The sequence below is a fragment of the Thermobia domestica genome, chromosome 9 (assembly GCF_964235325.1).
Source record: "Thermobia domestica chromosome 9, izTheDome1.hap1.1, whole genome shotgun sequence".
In the NCBI taxonomy this organism is placed as follows: Eukaryota; Metazoa; Arthropoda; class Insecta; order Zygentoma; family Lepismatidae; genus Thermobia; species Thermobia domestica.
Window position 1 is genome coordinate 187,934,363 of NC_137462.1, and position 22,551 is coordinate 187,956,913.

The 22,551-nt window shown below is 34.8% G+C and overlaps 1 protein-coding gene across 2 annotated transcripts in view; it reads right to left on the reverse strand.

Moving 5' to 3' along the window:
* Positions 1-22,551, reverse strand: part of sns (nephrin adhesion molecule sticks and stones) — a 954,753-nt gene that overhangs the window by 148,738 nt on the left and 783,464 nt on the right. For both annotated transcript variants that reach the window (XM_081725673.1, XM_081725674.1), the window contains exon 3: positions 8,779-8,958. In XM_081725673.1, coding sequence (XP_081581799.1) covers positions 8,779-8,958 — 180 coding nt within the window. The remainder of the gene's footprint in view (positions 1-8,778; positions 8,959-22,551) is intronic.

Genomic DNA, 22,551 nt, shown 5'->3' on the forward strand with positions numbered 1-22,551 from the left:
TGGAACGTAAAACTTCAAGATTTCATTTTCTCATTTGCACTTGAAGAAACCTGTACGTGTAATATTACTACTTTTTACATGTTTACATGCTTTTAGTGTATATTTTATAAAAATAAATACATTTTTTTATTTTTCAGTTTTGACCCTTTGTTTATTATCCTAAATTGTTGTGATGAACAAATTCCATTTAAATGAAATATAAATAGACTAAAGAGAGCGAACGTTCCTTGGAACCAATTAATCGCGTTATACAAAGAATTCCTGTATTTCAATAATTTAAAAAAATATTATTTAAGAAAAAAGTTATCAGAATTAAAATCTGATAGAAACAAAGACCCATAACAGCTTTTGTACAAAACTTGCTTGATATCAAAATTTAAAATTACGATAAGTCATTGGCAATTATTACAGATGTCCTTACTATTCAATAATATTTCTATTTTTTTATCATTTCTTCTCAACGCAATTACCTCATTTATTGATTAGTTATAATTCTGTCTTTGAACCGTTAGCTTGCTTCTGGTTTGAATTAATGATAGCATATTCGCATCAGGAACGAAATAAATCTGGTCTCTCTCTCTCTTTCTCAGCTGGAAGTACCGTGCTGCGAGTCACTCTATGTACCCGTATCATCTTCCTCTTCCTCCAAATTTCGTGATATAGCTTCTCTGACTGACTAAGGTAAGAGGTCTCGCGTAATTAAGACGCATGCAGAGGTTAGCTCTCAGCAGCCAAAGGTCTCGGCGTCCCTTAGCGAAACTTTCTCTCCTCTCCTCCCTTACAACCCTCTTTTATAGCCGCGAGTAACCTTCTCAACAAACCGTAGTGTCGCGTCTCCCTCCCACCCTCTCTCTCTCTCTCTTTCTGTCTCTCCTCTTCCGTTAAATAACTAAACAGGATAGTTGAGCTTTGGCCTGTAATTGGGAAGGGGCACGAGAGAAGGTTCTCACAGAGTAGGAGAAATAAATAAGTAACTTGTGTGTGGCACGACGGGAAGCGCCTTTGCGAGAGAGAATACGAGAGTGAAGGCGAGAACGCTAGTAAAGTAAGCAAGTAAGCTTTAGTTTCTCGAGGGCACTGCTCCTGGAACTGGTCTACATGGAATTCCTCCCAGCGGGAGCCAAAGGGACTATGAAGCGAGGAAATGCGGTGGAGAAACAAGGTTTCCACATGATAATATACATACATACATTTACACACACACACGCAAAGATACTATGTGTTTGAACTGTGCTATTGCTGTGTTAATTTGGTTTTTAAATAAAGAAATATTCCGATCGTACGCACAGTATAAGAATTTAAGTATAATAAGCAGATGATATAAATACAGAAAACCTATCCTTAAATGCTATAGATCAATATTAAAGCAATTAAACAAACTACCCAGTTCTCCTCAATACATAGCAAAGTGTCCTTTCTGCATATTAGAAACAGCAAAGTTCGCACTGTTTATATTTATTACTAAATTAGTTCTATAACAAGTTTCCTGTGCCACGTAAAAGAAAGCATGAAAGTGGATATCGCGAATAATTAGCAATTAGCGAACAATTCTTCTTTCATTTTTGTGCTATAATATTGAAGATATAAAGTTCTCCTGATAATGTTGAAACAACGTGGATAATGCACAAAAAAAAAAAAAAAAAAAAAGAAAATCTTTATTTTTTTCTTTCGATGAAGTCTATTTCGAGGGAAGTTTCTATAGTTTCGATTCTGCAGTACGATGTCCTTCTCTTTGTCCTGTAGGGCAATGGGAATGCGCTATAAGCAAACGTGCAGATTGTTTCTATAAAAATAAAAACATATTTATGATAGGACAAACTAATAGGAAATAATTATTTACTGTAATTCATAAATAAACTATACTCTCTTGCTTTACATCCCACGAAGTGACGGGATGTTCAAGTGAGTGATGTGTGGCTAGTACATTGAATCTCAGTGCTTTGCTTTCTATTCTTTCAAGGAATATCATTGACTTCCAGTACATAACATTAAAGCTAACACACTCGTAATTTAATAAATTCATTTGTACTTTTCATTGACTGTGTTACACTACAATAGCATCATTGAAGTGTGTAAAACGGAAGTATGCATTCATTCCGATTTCGATATTTAAAAGTTCTCTAAGGATCAGTCAGAATGATGACATTTCATGTGAAGTAACAAATCGTCGTCAAGGGCTTTTGTCTGTGTGCGTGAGAAAGAGAGAGAGAGAGAGAGAAAGACGAAGGATACTTTGTAGAGCTTGAAGAAAGAGAGAGAAGAAGAAGAAGAGAAAGAGGAAGGAGATAAAAGCCTGAAGCTTCTTCTTCTTCTTCTTCTTCTACGTCCTCCCATATGACGCAGCGAGGATCTTCCAGATTTTCCAAACTCATAAATCTCTGCTGGGAAAACTCTTGAGAAAACGGAAGCGGCGGATACTCTGGATGTGGAACGCTTAATAGTGGCAGCTCTTCTAACATTGATGTCAGGGAATTACGAGGGATTGCTTTAATGTGAAGCTTGTAAACAAAACCACACTTTTAGTGAAAGCAGATTATTCATGTAACACACACACACACACAGGCAAAGGACGAAACAAGAGAAAACACAATAATGAAAAAAAAAAGAAAAGACCATACTATAAAACACGTTTTATGTCTTATAACAAAAACACGATTAAACAAGGGAAAAAACATGATTGTTCGAGTGCATTTATACGCAAGTAAACTTTTACATTATTTTGTAGTTTATAGGCGTATTTCTGACTGGAGGAACTACAAAATGGATGCTGATATGCAATTACTTACCAAACATTCGTTATACACAAGTTTGGCCTGCGGAAGCATACACAACTAAATTCTGAAATGTAAGATGTGGGTACACATCCGTTCCAGGACAATATTCCTTGACAACATATATAAAAGCAGTATATTTGCTTCCCCGTAAAGAAATTTGCAACTATCGAATTTGCTAACAGATACGCGTAGGTTACAGAAGTATTCGTATTTTATGTCCTATTATTTTCCTTTTAGGCTCGAAAATAGAAAGATAGTGCCGTCTTAGTCACAGGAAGAAAATGTAAATAAGCATTCATGTGAGGTGTGTTTAATATTAACGCAGGGATACTAAGTAAAAAAAATCACGTCTTTGATGCCCAGTCATAACACAAGAACACTGCACCAAATACTGTTAGATAGTTTAGCCTAGAGGACTGTAATAGTATTTATTTATGGCAAGTCACTTGACATAAACAAATTAGCATGGGTCTCTCATGTTCGTGGAGCTTCCAGGTAAGTGCCCATCGAGTCCATATGTTAAGACAGTTCTGGAGAGAAATTATAAAAGAACATGAAATATAACAGAACAAATACTGCAATAAAACAAGCGGAAGGCAACAAATACTTTCTGGGACGGAATATCTCTTTCCTGACACCTTTAAGAGACGAGACAGCCTTATTTGCCCGAAAAGACATAATAATAATAATAATAATAATAATAATAATAATAATAATAATAATAATAATAATAATAATAATAATAATAATAATAATAATAATAAATTAACAAATACTGCACCGATGTAAGATCATTTTACATTAGAAACAACAGATAGTGCGCGAGTATATGCGAAGGGAATTCGGAAAGATGGTGTCCAAATTCTGGAATACAACATTCTGGTATTTATTCAATCCAAATGAGAAAGAAACCTGGGAAGCCTACAGCCAGTGTGGTGTTTGTAGAATTCAAATCTGGCACTCATCTTTACAAGCCTCTCATTACTGGCTTTCTATAGAGCCTATATCGAAGTTTCCTACTTTTTTTTAACGATTCCTGAGCAAGCAAAACTGTAAGTTATACCTAAATAGCATTGATAGAAGGACCTAAAATAATATTAGAATTACTAACTAATTGCGTTTGAAAAACGTGAAAATGACATTCACTCAAGCCATTACCCCTTCCATATTATGCAACCCGCACCGATTAAGGTAATTTTGGGTTGCATAAGCAGCAAGGATAAGTACGTATCCAGATAAGTACTATTCGTATAGAGTACTATACGTATAATACAATAGTGGAGAGAGGCACTCAATTTAAGAGAAGCACGCACTTTCTCGTTGTTAAATTGTTAGTGTTCATGCTTTCGCTGTAGAAAAAAAATACAAATTTCAGTGCAAGCACATGTTCAATTCTCATCTTACACTATAGTTTCACATCGTCGCCTCAATGCCATGATTTAACAATTTAAATAATTTCCGGTGCACTCAATTTCCTTATTTGAGATTTTGATTTGATTTGACTTTCAGTTTAGCGTCCCTTTCAGCAGCGAGACTATATATGACGTCGACCTACAACTTAATGTAGAATCCGAACCACATGAGCTCCTGCTGGGAATCGAACTCTGATCTTCCATGCCAACAGTGCATACGCTAACTGCTTAGCCACGAGGGAGCTCTTATTTGAGGTTTTGATTGCATTAATTGCCATACAACTATCAACACTGATATATCACTGACTCAATGACAGGGCTGTCATTCCTAATTTGACTCCAGCACGCGCCAAATGAACTTTGTGTTTCTTACAGTTTCACCTAATTTTTTCATTCTACTATTCCATTCATGATCATCATCCACCGTTTTCCTTAGTCTTAGTGCATAATCGTCGGACGTCAAACTAGAAATTCATTTCATTTATTTAACCTTAAGCATAACTGTAAATCAATTACTATTTTAACATCAACTATTATTCCTATTGTTTCTATGTAATTTAACGGAGATTTTATGGCAGTCTACATCTTTGTATTTTTACTAACAACTTTTGAGGTGCATATGTAGAAGGCAGAAACTATCATTTGAAGTTATTTTATAGATCAAATACTGTTCAGAATAGAACCCGCAAATTTCTCTAAATAACAGAAATGTATTACGGAAAGCAAATTGTACGTTTGATGAAATAGTAGTTGTCAAAGAATCATGAGCATGTGATGTTGTTTGACACAGATAAAGCACAAGGAAAGGAGACGTAGTTAAAGGCAAAATATGTTCAACTTGGTGTACACGAATCGTTGGCATTCAAGGTTCATAACACGCATGCCATCCAGTGCTGCCTGCCTTCGTCAAAGCGCTATCAACATGCGGCATTTCTCCTTCACTCGGCACGTTCGCCTGATTTATAGGCGAGACGAGAACGTCTAAGACGAGGACGACGCTGTCAGATGGTGCATCACGCTCTCTCTCTCTCTTTCTCTCTGCATCCGTTTCGTATTTCATTCGATCGTTTCAAGACACAAAATTGGACTCTTGTAGCACTCGTCTGCGAAATGATGTTTACAAATAAGATATGAGAAGAGAGACAAATAGTGATACAGAGAACCGTAAAGGAAATGAGAGAGCGAAATAGCAAAGCATTTAAAAAAATACATTGCACACACTTCCTTAAACAATATCGTAGGTTTACAGTTTTCACCCTCATTAGTAATAATAATAATAAAAAAACATTTTAACAAGGATTTAGCATTCCTCATTGTATATTTTGGGTTCAGGTGCAAACAACATTGAAATAACTGGAAAAACAGTTTCATTTCTTCCTTTGTTTTAAACGTTCAATATCCTTTCCTTCTTTTGCATTTTAAGAATTTACGCGATTCATATTTGACAGTCTCATTCTTTGGAAAATACACGTAAAGAAAATAAGGTGTGAATGATCAAAACTAACACTGAGTGTAGAATACCATCAAACCAGTATTTGTTTGAAATTATAGTGAGAAATCACTCCAAAACGTATTCAAGAAATCGCACTAGATATTCTCCAAATTGGGTATATTTTATCCCGTATTACCTGATAAAAGAAAAACAAGAAGTTTGAAGCAACAGATAACAAATTTAACTTTAGAAAAAATAACAGTGTAGTTTTGTTTCCAAACACCAACCTAAGTAGTGTTCAAAAATTGTTTGTCCTGGTGAGATTTCGGTCCGCAAGAATTTTTGACTGACGAGATTTTAGTCAGAGAAATTTTGACCCACTAGAGTTTGGCCCGCAGAATTTGAAGTGGCAAAATTTTGGCTGTATGTCTTTTGATACATCTATTTTTGAATCGTGAAACCAGAAGTCTTATCAAATAAACATAAAATATGTGTATCGCTACACGAACAAGGATTGTGCAGTTGTGAGCAATAAAATTTTAAGTACTTCATTTCTTCTAGAATTATCTGTAATTGATTAGTTCGTTGACTCAAATAGAAGTTCCCTTTTCTGCTTCGAGGTTATGTGGAAATTTGACGTACAACTTAACGAAGACCCACATCACAAGCACTCTCAGCGGATATCCAAACAAGTTTTCTCTAGGTAAAGTCGAAAACGTTGGCAATAAACCTGCAACAGCAGTAGGTATTAAGTTTTTTCTGAACAAGTACAACACTGTTACTTGAAACCAAGGCTTTTTATGTTAGGATTTAGGATTTAGATTTCTGGGCTTTCGGCATCTATGGCCATTTAACCCGTCACGTATAAGGGATGACGTCCCTCGGCGAACACACTATCCGGGGAAATAGAAGAAAGGAAGCGGTCTGGGACCTATAAGTTAAGTAGCACCCAGGAATTTGCCTGGTATAAACGAGGAAAACTTAATTCAGAATGACTGACCTGAAGAAGCTTTTTACACTTTTCCGACCGAGTGCCCCCACCGAAAGGCTTTTTATGTGTATATGTGTGTTTTAGAGAAGTAAATGAAACACAAAATATCTGATCAACAGAACCAAAGTTTTATATTCAAAATACATTCCTTGCTGTATAATTTTCAATCTAGAGTCAGAAGTAAGTCGTCACGCTTGTATTATTCATAACGACTTCTCCGACACAATCTCTCTATTTTACAACAAAGTTTTGAATTCAAACCATTGTGAGGGACATTCAAGGTGGAGTATTTTGATTGGCCTTACTTCTTTTTAATAATTTTCCCCCTTTCCCTTATCCAAACCAAACCATTTGTTTTACGACTGAGCATCAAGAGGTTAAAGGTCATACGTGGCTCTAAATCACCACGAATCCACCATCAGTAGTAGTTTTAGAAATTACTTTTAAAAAAGACCGATATAGATTCTTCCTCCTCCCCCCTCTTTCCTCCGCAATCCTTTCTCATTCCATCACGAAACAAGAACAGAGATCAGACGACAGGGGTCATCTTTGAATGGAATTATTGAAATTCGTGTGAAGAATAATCGGTATTCATAAAAGGATCCAAACTCCTCTACTTTCCCAAACACACTACGGATAAAAGATTTTCCTCATATATATATATATATATATATATATATATATATATATATATATATATGTGTGTGTGTGTGTGTGTGTGTGTGTGTGTGTACGTATAAAAAAAGGTATTTAAAAAAAAAAGAACGCAGAGCATGGAAGTCAGTCTCTGTTCTCTGCATGGAGAATTAATCGTCTCGTTAACGTCAAATCCAGGAGGAAGTTGAACCAAGTCAACCGTGAGTCGCGAAGGACATCTGGTGGCAAATGCCAGAAGCTCAAACTCTATTACAACAGAAAAGAGAGCCCACGGGCGCTGAATTCCGGTTCCACCGGTGAATAGAGATTCATTCACTTTTTTCTCTCTTTCTTTTTCTTTTTTTATTTAACAGCACACCAGCCAGCGAGCAAGACCCGTTGTGTTGCAAAAACTATTCAATTTCCTCGTCATATTCCTCGAGCCACTCAGTTACTCTAGACTCGTTTTCGTTCGGTAGCCTTGTACGCTATAACAAAAGAGACGTCGGTCGGTATACGTGTGTGTATAGATAGAGAGAGCCGTCGTTATGAGACTCGGATGCAATTTTCTCTTAAGAGATGGCACCGTCATCATAGGATAATTCTCACGAGGCGCTTGTTTCCTCTCGGGAGATAGTTAGCCCTTACCGGAAACAATAGGCTAATCAACACACAGCCAAGGTTAATCAAAGGACAGGAATTTTAATTCCACTAAAGCAGCGCTAATGATTATTAAACCCTTCGGTTTCTGAAAATCACATCCTCTCATCATGCGTTTAATGCATACAACGGGTAAACTTCTTTTTTAACAATAATATTACTCTACAGGTCTATATTTCCCAACATAATAATGACGGAGGTTGTGAATTAAATAACTTATCAGATATTAAAGTACTCTCCTAATTTTCAGATTCTTAGTTGAGTTTCTTTTAATTGTGAGTTACAATATAGTATACAATCCTTTGAGAGTGAATATTTTGATGCGGGAGACACGGGTTTGATCTCCTACAGTTTCGAACTATGTATAACCGTAGGACTCAACGTCTCATAGCATGTACATGCCCTCAATGCTGAAAAGGTATGCTGAAATACTATTTCCCCACAAAATTATGAAATACTATTTCTCTTTCTTCCTTAATAAACAAATGTCAGGATGGATGCTATTTTATGTATGTTGAAATTTAGCATCCTTTTTCAGCACCGAGGCTATCTGAGATAGGTCTAGAGTTTAAAGTGGATTCCGATCCGCCGCCAAGCGCTTAATGTTCTCACTGGGAATCGGACCACGTGCACTAAAATCCAATAAACGGAGAACGCTGCAGGGATACGAACTCAAAACCTGATTGTGAGTAGGATTGCTAACGAGACATAATTTTCCTAACAAGATACGATACGAGACAGACCTATTGAAATAAAAAAAAATGATATACTGACTGAATATATCTGAGCACCTTTTCAGTATAGGCAAACATTTAAAGATTTTCTAAGTATCTTCTCAGCATTAATAATAATAATAGGAAATTTTGTACTTACATATCACGGTAAGTCTTGCGTTGGCTCTGATAGCTCTATTGTTCCTAGCAGGCCCTACTTGGCATTGGAATTCTGCATCATCGGACAAACTGGCATTTACTATCCGCAGGTTGTAGACTCCATTACTTCTATCACCGATCATTGTATAGCGTGGGTAGCCGGGGATATTTGGATCGAATCCTGAAAAGAAAAGGAGTACATATTAATAAATCAGCTGAAGAATAAATTACACGATCTCAAATAGAATAGAAAGAATAACAGTTGACAAAAATATTTAGTACCCTAACTTCTTATTCACAGTTCAAATAGGATTCCAAAGGAAAGCACTAAACACTAGGAATATTGCCGATGGTAGAAATACACTAAATGTTAGGAATATTACTAACAGTACCGTATGGAAAATATAAAAATTATTAGTAGCCTTCGAAGGTGGAGTTAAACTCAGTCCTTTACTGTTGCTTGGGCACTCCAATACCTCAAAGAAAACACAATGCAGTTAATCAAAATGGAAGTTTTAAAATGATTTCAGAAAGGAAAGAACAGAACCTTGTTCCAACGGTCATTCTGCGACGAATCCACATGCGAGAAAATTACCAACATCTATTTAAAAAAGAAAAAAAAAAGAAAGAAAAGGGGAATGAAACTAATTCATACAGAGAAATATAAACAAGAATCAGAACCTATTGCGGTTCTCATCAGTTGGAAATGAGCAAGAGGAACTTGGTAAGTAAGGGAGGGGGAGGTGTTGAAATGACATCAGAGAATAATTCATGTAGAGACATGCATTGATGAAATAATGCGCCATGTCGAAAACATCGAACCCTCAGCTACACCTCTTCTGACTGCATATCCAAACTGATATGTACTGCAAAATATGCATGCGCAGATAAAGTGCATATTATACAGAAAGAGAGAGAAAGAGAGAGAGAGAGAGAGGGGGGGGGAGAGAGGACAGACTGAATGAGTAAGTGAGTTCAATTTGCACAATCATGTCTAAACAAGGAATTTTGGAATGCATTAAACTCCTGTTATGGGCCAATGGTGGACATTAAATTGGTACGATCTCGTAACATAAATCTAGATGACCACTTAGCCAAACGGATTTTGCCTACAAAATGGCCGAACTCGTCCTCTTTCTCTTCTGTGGTTGCTTCTCCAATTGTTTAAAAGCAATCTTCACCACATCTACTCACTCAAAACACACGCCTACAAAATTGGATTCCTGATTTTAGTTTTAACTATGACAGCTAAATTTATTCACGTGTAATCACTGATAAAATAAATTACACACGTATTAAATTCCTCACATGACTTAATGTGGTCCGATGTAGAAAAATATAGAAATCTGATAGATTATAAAAGAAAACTAATATTTAAAAAAATAAAAATAGCATTTAGTTTATTCAGTGTATCAAGTACTAAATATAGCTTCACTGGAGAATAACGGAAAGGCAATAACGTAACACGTAGCACGTTGCACTTTGTGCAACAAATTCTGCACAAAAATCGCTCAATATGAATAATGCAAATAGACTAAAATACCTAGGTATTTGTCCCATACATGTTAAACGATTATCTTGGATTTTTTTAATAGGTGCATTATTTTGAAGAGAAAATATCTTTATTTTATTCATTAATGAACTTTATATAGATCCTGTGTTTGACTTATGACATATACTTTACTGAATGTTTCCTGAATTATCCAAATCAAAATCCACTAGTAAATAATTGATTTTAGAAAAATAAATACATTTTTACTGAGAAAAACACGTTATTACTTAATCACCTGGTCACTCAAACTATTCAAATATTTTGATATTTATTTATTAAATCTAGCGCTGACATTTTAATCTCGCAACTTGGATGTCAACGTGTTTTAGTTAATATAGCATAATGACAGAAAAACACATATGTATGTGTTCTAATTTTAGTCGCATGATGTAGGTTGTGAGATCTTCCAATACTCTGGCCTTCAACTTTTTTTTTTTAATATTATGTTTTCATTAATTTGGATTTCTCATTGCCTCCTTCCTAGCCTAAAAGATATGATTAAATGTACTTACTTCAAGGCTTAAGAGTATGAATATTTTTAAAACCAATTTTTTTAATGATATCTGAGGCAACAATGAGATTTATAAGAATTTTGACCATTCTTAATTCTTGAAAGTCTGATATTTCTTATTAGGTTTTAATTATACCGGGAAACATCAGAAAGTTGACTGGTTTCACTGTGTCATGATATTTATTTTTTTTTACTATGAACGACAGCAAAATTTATTTTACCTTAAACATATTTCGACACTGTCTCTGTTCTGTATTATGTTGTATTTTGTTCTATGTAGTGTGCCTTTTGTATTACGAAAACATATACTGAAAGTTCAATTTTCAAGTCCTGTGTTTATTTTTCCTTCTCTCTCCTTCTTTGTGAGATTCATAATAATGAAATAAGAAATTCTGTGTACTGGACACAGTAACATACGCAGAATTTTTTTTTAACAAGGTATTTTTTTTTCGTTGGAGGAAGGCAGGTTCAAATACTCAATCTCATATCATTACAGGATAAGCGTATGTAGTGTATAATGTAGTAATTGTTTATTTTTCGATAGTATCTTCCTGAAGGAGGGCATTAAATTCCCAAAGCCTTCTTGCGTACGTCATTGACTGGGCGTATAATTAAATAGAACTGAAAGTTTTATTATTACTTACTTTGAATAACTAATGTTAAGTAAATGAGAAGAATAATGGACCTATTCATGTTCACTTAATTTTCTGTCCATATGAAAACATGTTGAGTATATTCAGTGAATTTTTACCGTACTGTTTCAACATTTATATTGGTTCACATTTCAAGATTGGAAACAAAGAGAAACGAATCAGTGAAGCACATAGTTGATAATCTTTTGTAAAGCACCAAAATACAAAACTTTCATATACTATGTTTAATACATTATTTTCCCTTAGAATTTTTCAGTAATCTTTCTCAAATATTGTCACCGTGAACATTCTAAACCTGACATCAAGAGTAATCTCGGATTGTTTTAAAGTAAATAAATTACAGTGTATATTTATGAAATTGATCTACTGTACTAAATTAGAATGCATGCACCTGTGTATATGTATGTGTGTATTCGAGTGTAGGTGTGTCACAGCCACGAATGAAGCAACCAAACGGATCCAGCAGGATGCAAATACCTCTATATATGTGTGTGCCTATGCCTTTGTTTAGGGACAATACCCAGTGATCTCTTTATTGTCTTCGAAATCCGATTAGAATCAATCTTTAGTTGATCCACGGCCATGCGAGCTGAATAGACAATTTATCGCAAAACAAACCAGGATGAGTTGTATGGACTACACGCAGTTCGTTAATTATATATATATATATATATATATATATATATATATATATATATATATATATATATATATATATATATATATATATATATATATATATATATATATATATATATCCTGTGTCTCGTTTTGACAAATTGCGCAATAAACTATCAAAGCTATTCGATAGTCAATAGTAATTAACTGGCGGTTTAATTGTTTACTTCATATTAGTTTGAAGTTTAGGCCAATAACGCTTTCCCCCCAAATCAACCAACTAGATCACATGCCTGTCATTTGTTAATTTCAAACAACAGAAAAACATGCATAACCCCCGTTGCCCTCCATTCTCTATGCTATTGCGACCATTTGCATATTGTTGGTGTATGGTCGGTTGCGGAGACAGCAGGAAATTTGATGAGTTACTAATCACCATTACCGGATAATAAACATGAAATACACAAAAGCAAACGAATTAATATCGAAATATCAACATTAGAATGGGAAAATTAAAAAAATAAATAATAAACACTAATTTTCATTTTAAACCTGTACTAGTGAATTAGGTGATGGTGGCCTCTTTTTCCTGGCAATATTTACGTTTTTTTTTTTTTTTTTAAGTGTATCATATATCATTGAAATGCATCTGTTATGTTCTGGTTGCATATACGAATACAACGAAATGCTTTTAATGCACAAAATTGTCCACTTATTCGTATATCAATATATAAACTAAACTTCAACACAATCTTTTTAGACGTGTATAAACACTACATATTTTTGTGTAAATACGACATGAGTTAAGATCATCTGATTTCAAAAAGCTGTACTTCTAGAAGTTATTGCAGGCGCTTTGGCAAAGCAAAAGTCACTAATTCATGCAACAGGGCAATATGCAAAGAACAATAGGCAAAGGACAATATACAAAGTGAAATGCATGACGTTCTAAAATTGTCAGACTAGATGTAACATCTGAAATTGTGATCCTAAGCGTCGCTATTCTTAACAACACAATGTCACTTGCTACATCTAGTCTGACAATCTTAAAACGTAATATATTATATATGGGGTGGCCCAAAAGTAGGTACACATCCCCTGCATTGATCAAGTATAACTTCTAGTTTATGGGTTTATTTGTTTCGCCTACTTGATGATAGCAATAAGAAACGATATAGCTGATCAGTACGGTACTGTATACCTACTTTTGGGCATATATAATTTTGCTGTAGAGATAAGAATACACAACTTCTGTAATAGGTGATGATGTTTGTAGGTTCTCCCAAGGTTTGCAAATATTTTGTAGCTTGATTTTTTAAAAATTAATTCAAATTTGTATTGTATCAAACAAGGTAGTATTCAAACAAATTAGAATCTTAGTTATTTTGTTAAGATGAAGATTATGTGGAATTCAGTATAACCAACGATAAGAAGGAAATAGATGAGAGGGAACTATATGGCCGCTTAGTTAATAACATACAAATTAAGTGTGTATGTTGTGTCTAAAATAAATGGATAAAAAAAAGAAAAGTACACAGTAAATTAAAATAAATGCACAACACCATATTGTAAGTACAAACAAAACAGAAAGAGAGAAGTTTGTTTACGACTAAAGTGTCGTAACAGAGGAAAAAATACTGGACGATGATAATGATCTTGATTTTTATATGGCATACACATTTTATCCTAATACCTTAAAACATTGAAGCAAACAAAGAGAGAGTGAGAGAATTACCTAAATCAGTTCATTCTATTTTGCTTTTATTTTGTTCGTCTTTTTTAAAAGGAAGGGCAAGAGAAAGCGGAAGGGGAACAAAGAAAAAAAGAGTTATGAGAAAAGGTTATTTTCAAATTTACTGGCTCTAGTTGTTCATTCGCACTATTCTCTGGTGAGCGAGATTAACGTACCTGTCCCTAACTGCATCACACAAGGACTAAAGTAATTTACTGAGCACAGCATGTGTGAAACTCACACACACACACACACACACGCACACATATGAAATAAAAAAATAACGAACAAAACAAGAGATGAGGAAAGGGAACAGAGGCAGTCGTCGTTGATACAATTTTCTCATCGTCTCTCTTTCTCTTTTGCCATCGAGAACTGAAAACTAAAAAAATCTACACACACACACACACACACACACACATATATATATATATATATATATATATATATATATATATATATATATATATATATATACAACACATATACATACATACATACAAGCAGTCAAAATGTAAAAAAAAAAAAAATGTTGGCTCGGCCTGACGGATCAATAGAAACTTGCTTTGTGCGTACTGCTTTCCTTCTCACTCACACTCTCAATATATACACATAAACACCTATGAACACACCCTCTCTATTTCACACACACACACACACACGCTCATTATGTTGGTTTCAGTTAAGTAACTCCGACACAGAAGCTTTTTATCACATGCTTATATGGTATATTCACAAATTAAGTTTACCCTAGTGTACTGTTTTTACGTCTTTATTTTTTTTACCTCTGTCTGTTGTGGTTATTGGAATTTCATTGTATTGACTCTTGGAAGATAATTCTTGGGCTAAATATCAGAAATAAAAGTAAAAAAAAAAAAAAAAAACTCTAGAGACAAGTCCTCATGCAACAAGAGGAGGGGGAGAAAGTAGATAATTTACTAAATAACATCCGAGATTTTGCAGTCAAATATAAAATGAGATTTAAAAGAAAGCATCATAATTCAGTTTGTAAATAACACGAATTTTATTACTGTATATTCGAGGGGATCAAGGAATGACTACCAGAGCTAAAGTTACATAGGGTCGAAATATGGTCCTTCATTCTTGTATTGATTGATCACTCTTCATCGTTTTTCTCTTTTTAATACTACTTTTATTTATTTTAAATTTTACAAATGATATTAACACATATAGTAAGTGTGACAGTTTTTAATTAATGGGTGAAATAGATAGTGGATGCATGTACGGATCGCGGATTAAGTAGGTTAAGCGCTCACAAGAATCTGGTTAAGCAAGTCACAACAAAACTAGAACATCCACCTTATTTTTACGTGACTTATAACCTTCTGATTTCTGGACTCTTTCTCAAAATGAACAATGACTTGAAAGGACATTGTTGACGTGTTTCCGATAAACAGATAATTAATTGTTTCACGAAAGAATAGCATCAAAAGGAAAGCATTTTGAAGCTAAGTATCATAGGTTCATCTGTTTTCTTACAGTAAGGAAATGCCTGTTATAGGTGAATTCTTGAAACTATAAATAAACACACCTTGCATTTATACATTTCACAACAATTTTAGGAATGATCAAAAAAGGGGTGATTAAGTGATTGCGATCTTGGCCAATAATTAGTTTTTGGGTCAGGGGCCACAAAATTTTTGAACGGCCCCTAAATCGAGTTTTCGTATTTTCTACTTAATAAGCACATCATATTTAGTTAAGTGATAGTTTAGGTTTGGCTACACTGTATGTAGTTCTCCGGATATAAGGCGTGCAAGAAAATTTTTGATAGAAATATATTGGAGCTTTTTGGTCAATTGGATTAGGGGCAACAAAATTCTTGAATGACCCCGAAATCGAGTTTTCGTATTTTCTACGGAATAAGCATATCATACTGAGTTAAGTGATAGTTTAGGTTTGGCTACACTGTATGTAGTTCTCCAGATATAAGGCGTACAAGAACATTTTTGATTGCAATGTATTGGATCTGTTAATTAAAAAAAAAAAAAAGATTAAGATGGGAATTACTTTAAGGATAATACTATCAAGAATTAATATTTTTAGCAAGAAATAGGCAACCCACAATGCAAGAGGGGTTAAAAAAACAGGGTACACCCAACATGCGGTTGTCGTTAAGCCAGAGTTTGTTATGTCTCAGAGACAAAACCTCTTTAAGGACGGAAAAATCTGTTTAGTGTTGTAAATATCCATTTTGTTTCTTTAATTTTATGTTTGAAAATAGGAAAATGTAGCTTTCATTCAGTTGTAGTATATTTTTTCTTCTTCCTTTTAAACAGAATATATAACATATCCCCATAACAGCACCTGGTTTCTTTCAGGCTTTTACAACTTCAGAAATCTATCATTCTTGAGTTAAACAAGCATTTTCCCTTTCTTTTTTCTTTTTTTTAGTTTCTCACATTTATTTGTGTTAACAGTTAACAAGACGAAAAAAATGCAGAAGTTTGTAACCAAGTTTTTAAGCTACAAGAGAGGGGAAAAAAACTGATGAGGAGAGGAGAAAAATCGTAAAATGAATGGTTTAACTTCCCAAAAGGGGATAAAACTACACTGAAAACCATCACACACACACACACACATACATACACAGTCAGCTATGAAAGGGGTGTTAACATACTCTTTTATAACATACCCCTTTACCTCTAACATCAACCCTTCCTTGAAAACAGTTTCTGTTTCTTTTTTTTCTTTTTTCAATGCTCCTTTTGCATCCATTTCTTCTCGATATACATACAATTTCATCCCTTTCTTGGCGCCAAGTGAGGTGGGAACTAGTCACACAACTTTTTCTTTTTGGTATTATTTTGATGGTAGAACTTGGGGAAGAAAGCGTCCTTGGGTTTTGTCAATGAGCTAAGAGGACATAGTAGCTGCTAGAAAAAGGCAAAACGAACGTAAAAAAATAAAATAAAAGGTTAAAAAAATGGTGTTAGTGTTGGCACGCAGCGCGGCGCGCGGGGTGGAGTTTTTAGACGTAAAGGTTGGTTCTAGGACTTTCGTACATTCATTTCCTTTTTCGCGACCCTGCTAAGCTCAAGAACTAACACGAGAAGACGGAACAGGTTCCATGAATAATGTATCACAGCTTCTGGTCCAAAATCCGAACGTTCGCCTCACTTTTTTCTTTTTACTTTATCTTTTCGCTTCCTTCCTTCCTCTACCTTTTTTTCTGTTCGTCTTAGCACAGTTTCTTCTCCCTATGTGTGCTATTCTTTTGTTGTGAAATGAAGAAAAGTTTCATAACTTTAAAAAGTAAAAATGGGTTGTTGTAACTACGGCGTTTCATCAATGGCTGCCATTTTGTTATGGTTCCAAGTTAAGATTTACTAGACTACAAATCGTCTCCTGAACACAATGCTTCCATGAATGCAAGTTACACACATACTTTTATCTTATTTTTTTCTTTTACTTAGTTCTGTCTATGCAGTTTTATTTTTATTTTCTAAAAACTGATTTTGGCTGTTTGTCTATGGTTTCAGACTCTTGTTCTTACCTCGTCTTTCCGAAGCGGAGAGAGAATAAAAACAAAAGAACAAAAAAGAAAGGAAGAAAGAAAAAGAAAAGTGTTATATAGGTACATAGAGCTTTGTTTTTTTGTTTTTTCCCCGCCCCGGGCCATTACAAAACACCACCCCCTCAATATCAATGTTTGCTGCTAAATTTCTCTAATTTTCAGAACTGGAGTATGGTAAAAACTGGTTCGAGAAAATCTGCCTCTCCGGGTCATGGTTCAGGTTAGCCCCATGCGTTATGCGGCCGTGCACACACCATTGAGTACTTGTTGACTAATTCGTACTGAGCAGGTGAGGAGCACATTAGTAAATAAATTGAACATTCAAAAATCCACAGACAACATTACAGCAACATTATCGCTATCAAGATTATCATTTGAAGACTTGTCATTTCGTTGCGTTATCATGAAGACAAGGTTATCATTTTGTTGCGTTACTGCAAATCAATCTTGCAAGTAACATTTTACTATTGAGGGAATACACATAAAGACTTGGTCACATCTTCTACTTTCTGTCTTACATCACTGAAACTTTTCTCTTTATTGTGAATCACTTAACAGAACCCGCCTAGCTCTGTCTATCAAACAACTCTATACAGCTTGTACCCATATATTCCTCAAGAATCCTTCTTTCTTTCATAACTTGAATGAAGGTTTTATGTCTCAAGGTGCAGGCCTACTTCCCAGTCACTCAATGTCACTGTAAATTCAATGTAAACATTGATGATGAATAATCGGTGATTAAAGATAGTGGATGAATCTAGATGCAACAATAATTCTATAAACAATTCTATTATTTCAACAGACTAACCAATAACAATGCTGAATCTCTTACAGACAGTATTTAATATTCAGCATTTTCTACTTATTCCATTTATTCTAATACTTCGCTCTGTCTATGGTGTAAAACTATGAGAAGTGGCCATATTATAAACAGTTCACAAATAATCAGAAACCTGAACCTAATCCCGTTACATCTCAGGGAGTATTTGGAAACCGATTAGGGAGAAGAATTAAAAACCAGGGGCTGCCATCATTACAGTAATATCAAGTGATTTGTAGACCTCTTTTTGCAAATGCATATATAAAACTTGGGTAAACTATACGTGAATTCAGTATTGAATAAGATTACTCCGGAAGATGGTAATGCAATTCTATAATTTTGTTTAGTTAACGTTTCTTTTCAGCTCAAGGGTTCTTCTACACAGCAAACAGGAAGGTTGAGTTTCTGCGACAGATAGTGCACTTTGCACTACAGGACACTAGAGTCAGTACACTCCTTAACAAAGAATTTTGGTTTAGATTTTTCTTCTTTTTAAAGCTTCTGATTCTTGTTTTTCAAATTTTCTGGATGATAATCCTGGACGGATAATCTGATAAGGACAAATGAAAGAGTTGTAGAATGATGAGAATGTGAAGAAATAGAAGAACCTCGAGGGAACCCCTTGGACACGGTGTTGAGCACCTTGAGACCTTCCGAACTACGCTCTGAAACAGGTACTATTGATGTAATACCAACATACCTATATAGTATTAGTTATTCCCGGCCATGCCAAAGTCTGAGATATTGTAAAAACTATAGCAAAAGTAGGAAACTGCGTATAAGTGAATTCTTGCAATTCATTTGAAATCTTTAAAATGTCCTAGGATTTAATGAAGTTGGAACAATCAAAACTATCAAAACATATTGAAAGAAATAGCTTATACTGTTTAAGTTCTGTTATTTTTACCCCTCCCCCCCGAACTCTAGGTGCTATATTTGCAATTACAACACTGTTTTTAAAATGTATACTATCAAACTAGCGTGTTTTTCACGAGAACACACAGATCCTTCTTTGGTGAAAATCACCAGAAAACAGGCAATACAAAAAAACTTTCCCAAAATGGTGTAACTACCAAGAATAACAAAAGAACATCTTCTTCTTCTTCAAATGTTGTAAGAATATTATTATACATAACACAAAGACATGTAAATTATAGATGTCTAATTATAAAATATAATGATACTAACACCTTATCTCAGATGCCAGAAACTTAGTAACGGAATGTTGTTTTATATTTCTTTTAATTCTGACACCCTTCTTCGCCTTCTTTCAGAAAGAATAGACTAAACAAAAGGGGTGCCACAAGGAAACATCCGAAACTCATCTCATTCAGAATAGGTGGGATGAAAGACGGAGTATGAGAAATCTCCCCCGCCTCCACCTTGCTTCCTGCGCTAAAAAAAATAGAAAAAAAAACATAGTAAAGCTATGAGCAAGAGAGTGAGTGGCAGGATCTGAAAACTCTACTCATAGAGCTATGGAACTCCATATCCTTCAACATCTAACCAGCAGTAGTATATCCTCTCTCTGTGTTTTTCGGGATTCTCCTTTTCAAATACTCACGAAGGAAAACAATGGACCACAGTTCGCTTTGGGTATTGTGGGAAAACGGTTATGAATGGCATCTACCGTCAGTGGTGGAGAGAACTGGCGTGGCGTGGCGTGTCTTTCTCCCTCTCTCTCTTTCTCTTCGTATGGAACGCTACACGGGAGAGAAAAGATACATTATCCGAAGGATTTTGCTAGAAAATTCCGCCTGTGATGAAGCTGCTACGGAATTGAGAAAAGGAAGGAATGAGAACAACACAAACAAGCGAGATCTACTTTACTTCTCCGTATCATTTCCAAAAAAGAAAAAGGAAGAAAACAAAACGGTGAGGATCTAAAGAAACAAAAGGGGGTGAATAACACTACAATGATGATGTAAACATAGCGAGTGGCATTACACAGAAGTACTACCGTAGTTAGCATTTAACAACGTCTACATGCCATGCTTACTTATATACAAACTCGCAGTGGATTGTCATAGATTAATACTAAACTGTAAACATCATTTATCACAATCAAGCTTAACAGTTAGCACAGTATTAACATGTAAAAGTGTTAACTGTACAACGATAGCCAGTAAAACACTCGTAAGATTAATTGTAATAAATTTGAAGCAAAATAGGCTATTTTTTAAGATTAGAGAAGATATTCCACTTAGTTCTACGGGCAGCACAAATTTCACTAAATTTCATAAGTACTTGTATGATTATAAGGGAAAAAATAGTATATTTCAATTATTTCCAAGAATATTGTTCGCAAAAATACTTAAAACCTTGATTACTTAAACAATTATGCATAGTATGCCCCTTAACAAATATTTTGACTTATTACTTTTCTCAAATAAATCTGTCTCCATTTGTCTAGTGACTAGAGTGTACCTTTGGTGCATGGAAGCCTGAGTCTCACTCCGGTGGAAAAGCAATGAAAGCATTACAGTGATTCAGATTCCATCTAAAACTGTAGGTGCGCATCTCAAATAGTTTCGGTGCTAAAAAGGGATGCCAAACAACAACAACAACAACACCAAACTACTACTACTACTACTACTACTACTACTACTACTAATAATAATAATAATAATAATAATAATAATAATAATAATAATAATGCTACAACGCATATAAATGATTTAATGCCTGTAGTCTAAGATTCAACATCCGCTACAAGGCAGAATATTTTCCGTAATTGACTCCGCATTCTGAGGTAAATAATGAACCAGTTACTTAAATCAAAATCAGCGGGTAATGAACTTAAGTTAGAAAAATGGGAAGGAGAGTCAATTAGAGTTATCCCCCAGTTCCAATTTTGAACACAATGTCCTGTGTCCCGATGTAGCTCTGTCGGGATTTAAAATGTCTCGGCTTTCATGATTATCGATGACGTTTATTATTATTACTGGAATTTAGATTCCACATGATTATACAGAGCCTTCGAAATACAAGGAAACCTCAAAACAGCAATAGGCATTCCTAATATACAGGGTGTTTCAAAATAACACCGACAACGTTTGAGGGGAGATTCCTCACACCAAGACAAGACAAAAAGTATAGACCAACCTGGGTGCACAAATGCTTCCATTCGTAGTTGTAGGCTGTCAAAAACAAGAAAAAAAATGAAATGTAGATGTCCATAGCTCCAAAACTATGGGATCTACCGTAGTCGGGTCAAGACTTCACTTAGGAACTAATATATGCCATATCTAAAAATACATGTTTCAGAATCCTAAAGTACTCATGCAACAATTTTCATAGAGGCAGCTTGCCTATGGGCATATAATTTGAAGTACTCACGAATTACCTCTATAGAAATTGCTGCGTAATTACAGCAGAATCCCATAGTTTTGGAGCTATGGACCTTTAAATTTCATTTTTTCATGTTTTCGGCAGCTTATAACTCCGAACGGGAGCATTTGTGCACCCAAGTTGGTTTATGCTTTTTGTCTTATCTTGTTATCTTGGTGTCAGGAATCACCTCCCAAACATTGTCGGTGTTGTTTTGAAACACCCTTTATAGGTCTATAAGGCAATACTTTTTAAATTGGGCATTTTATTAATGATACAGAAACTGTAAGATTTAAATTGTCTAACATTACTTCTATCAATTAATTAAATACAATTTTTGTCTAGTTCCCATGAGCTGCTCTATATGTTGCTTTGGAAAGGTAGCAACCCTAGAGCCAATCCTCTGACTGCGAATCACTCAGTTGAACATCAAACCATCTCTTTGACAGAGTCTCTAATAAGTTGAACCAGAAGAGAAAAAAAAAAAAGAACCAAACTTGGTTAAATTTTGAAGTATTTGAGCGTTCCTGTTATGATCAGTAAAGTTGTTACTGATAGTTGAATTACAAAATATCAGTAACATTAATAGTAATAACGGAGTATGAAATGTAAATTTACTTAGCGTTAACAACACAATGCGAAATATTATTTTAGTTTTTAATTAACCAATGAAATGAAAATAGTAAAAACTCCCAGTAAATACACAAATGAAATGGAACCAATTAACTTTTTTCTTCATGTATTTAAAATACATAGATTACACAATACATTTGGGATCACCGGATGTTGATATTTCCCTCTCTCTCTCTCTCTCTCTCATCTCCCTCGCTTGCTATGATGAACAGTACAATCGAACTCCACGTGTAACAGCCTCTACCAAAACTGGTGGCGCCACATCTTGGCACATGCGTCTTCCTACTTTGTGAAATGCAAACACACACCATACACGTCACACGTGCTTGGAAAATGGAAAGGAAATAAAAATACAGCAGGAACATTGACAACAGTATTTTCTTTCTC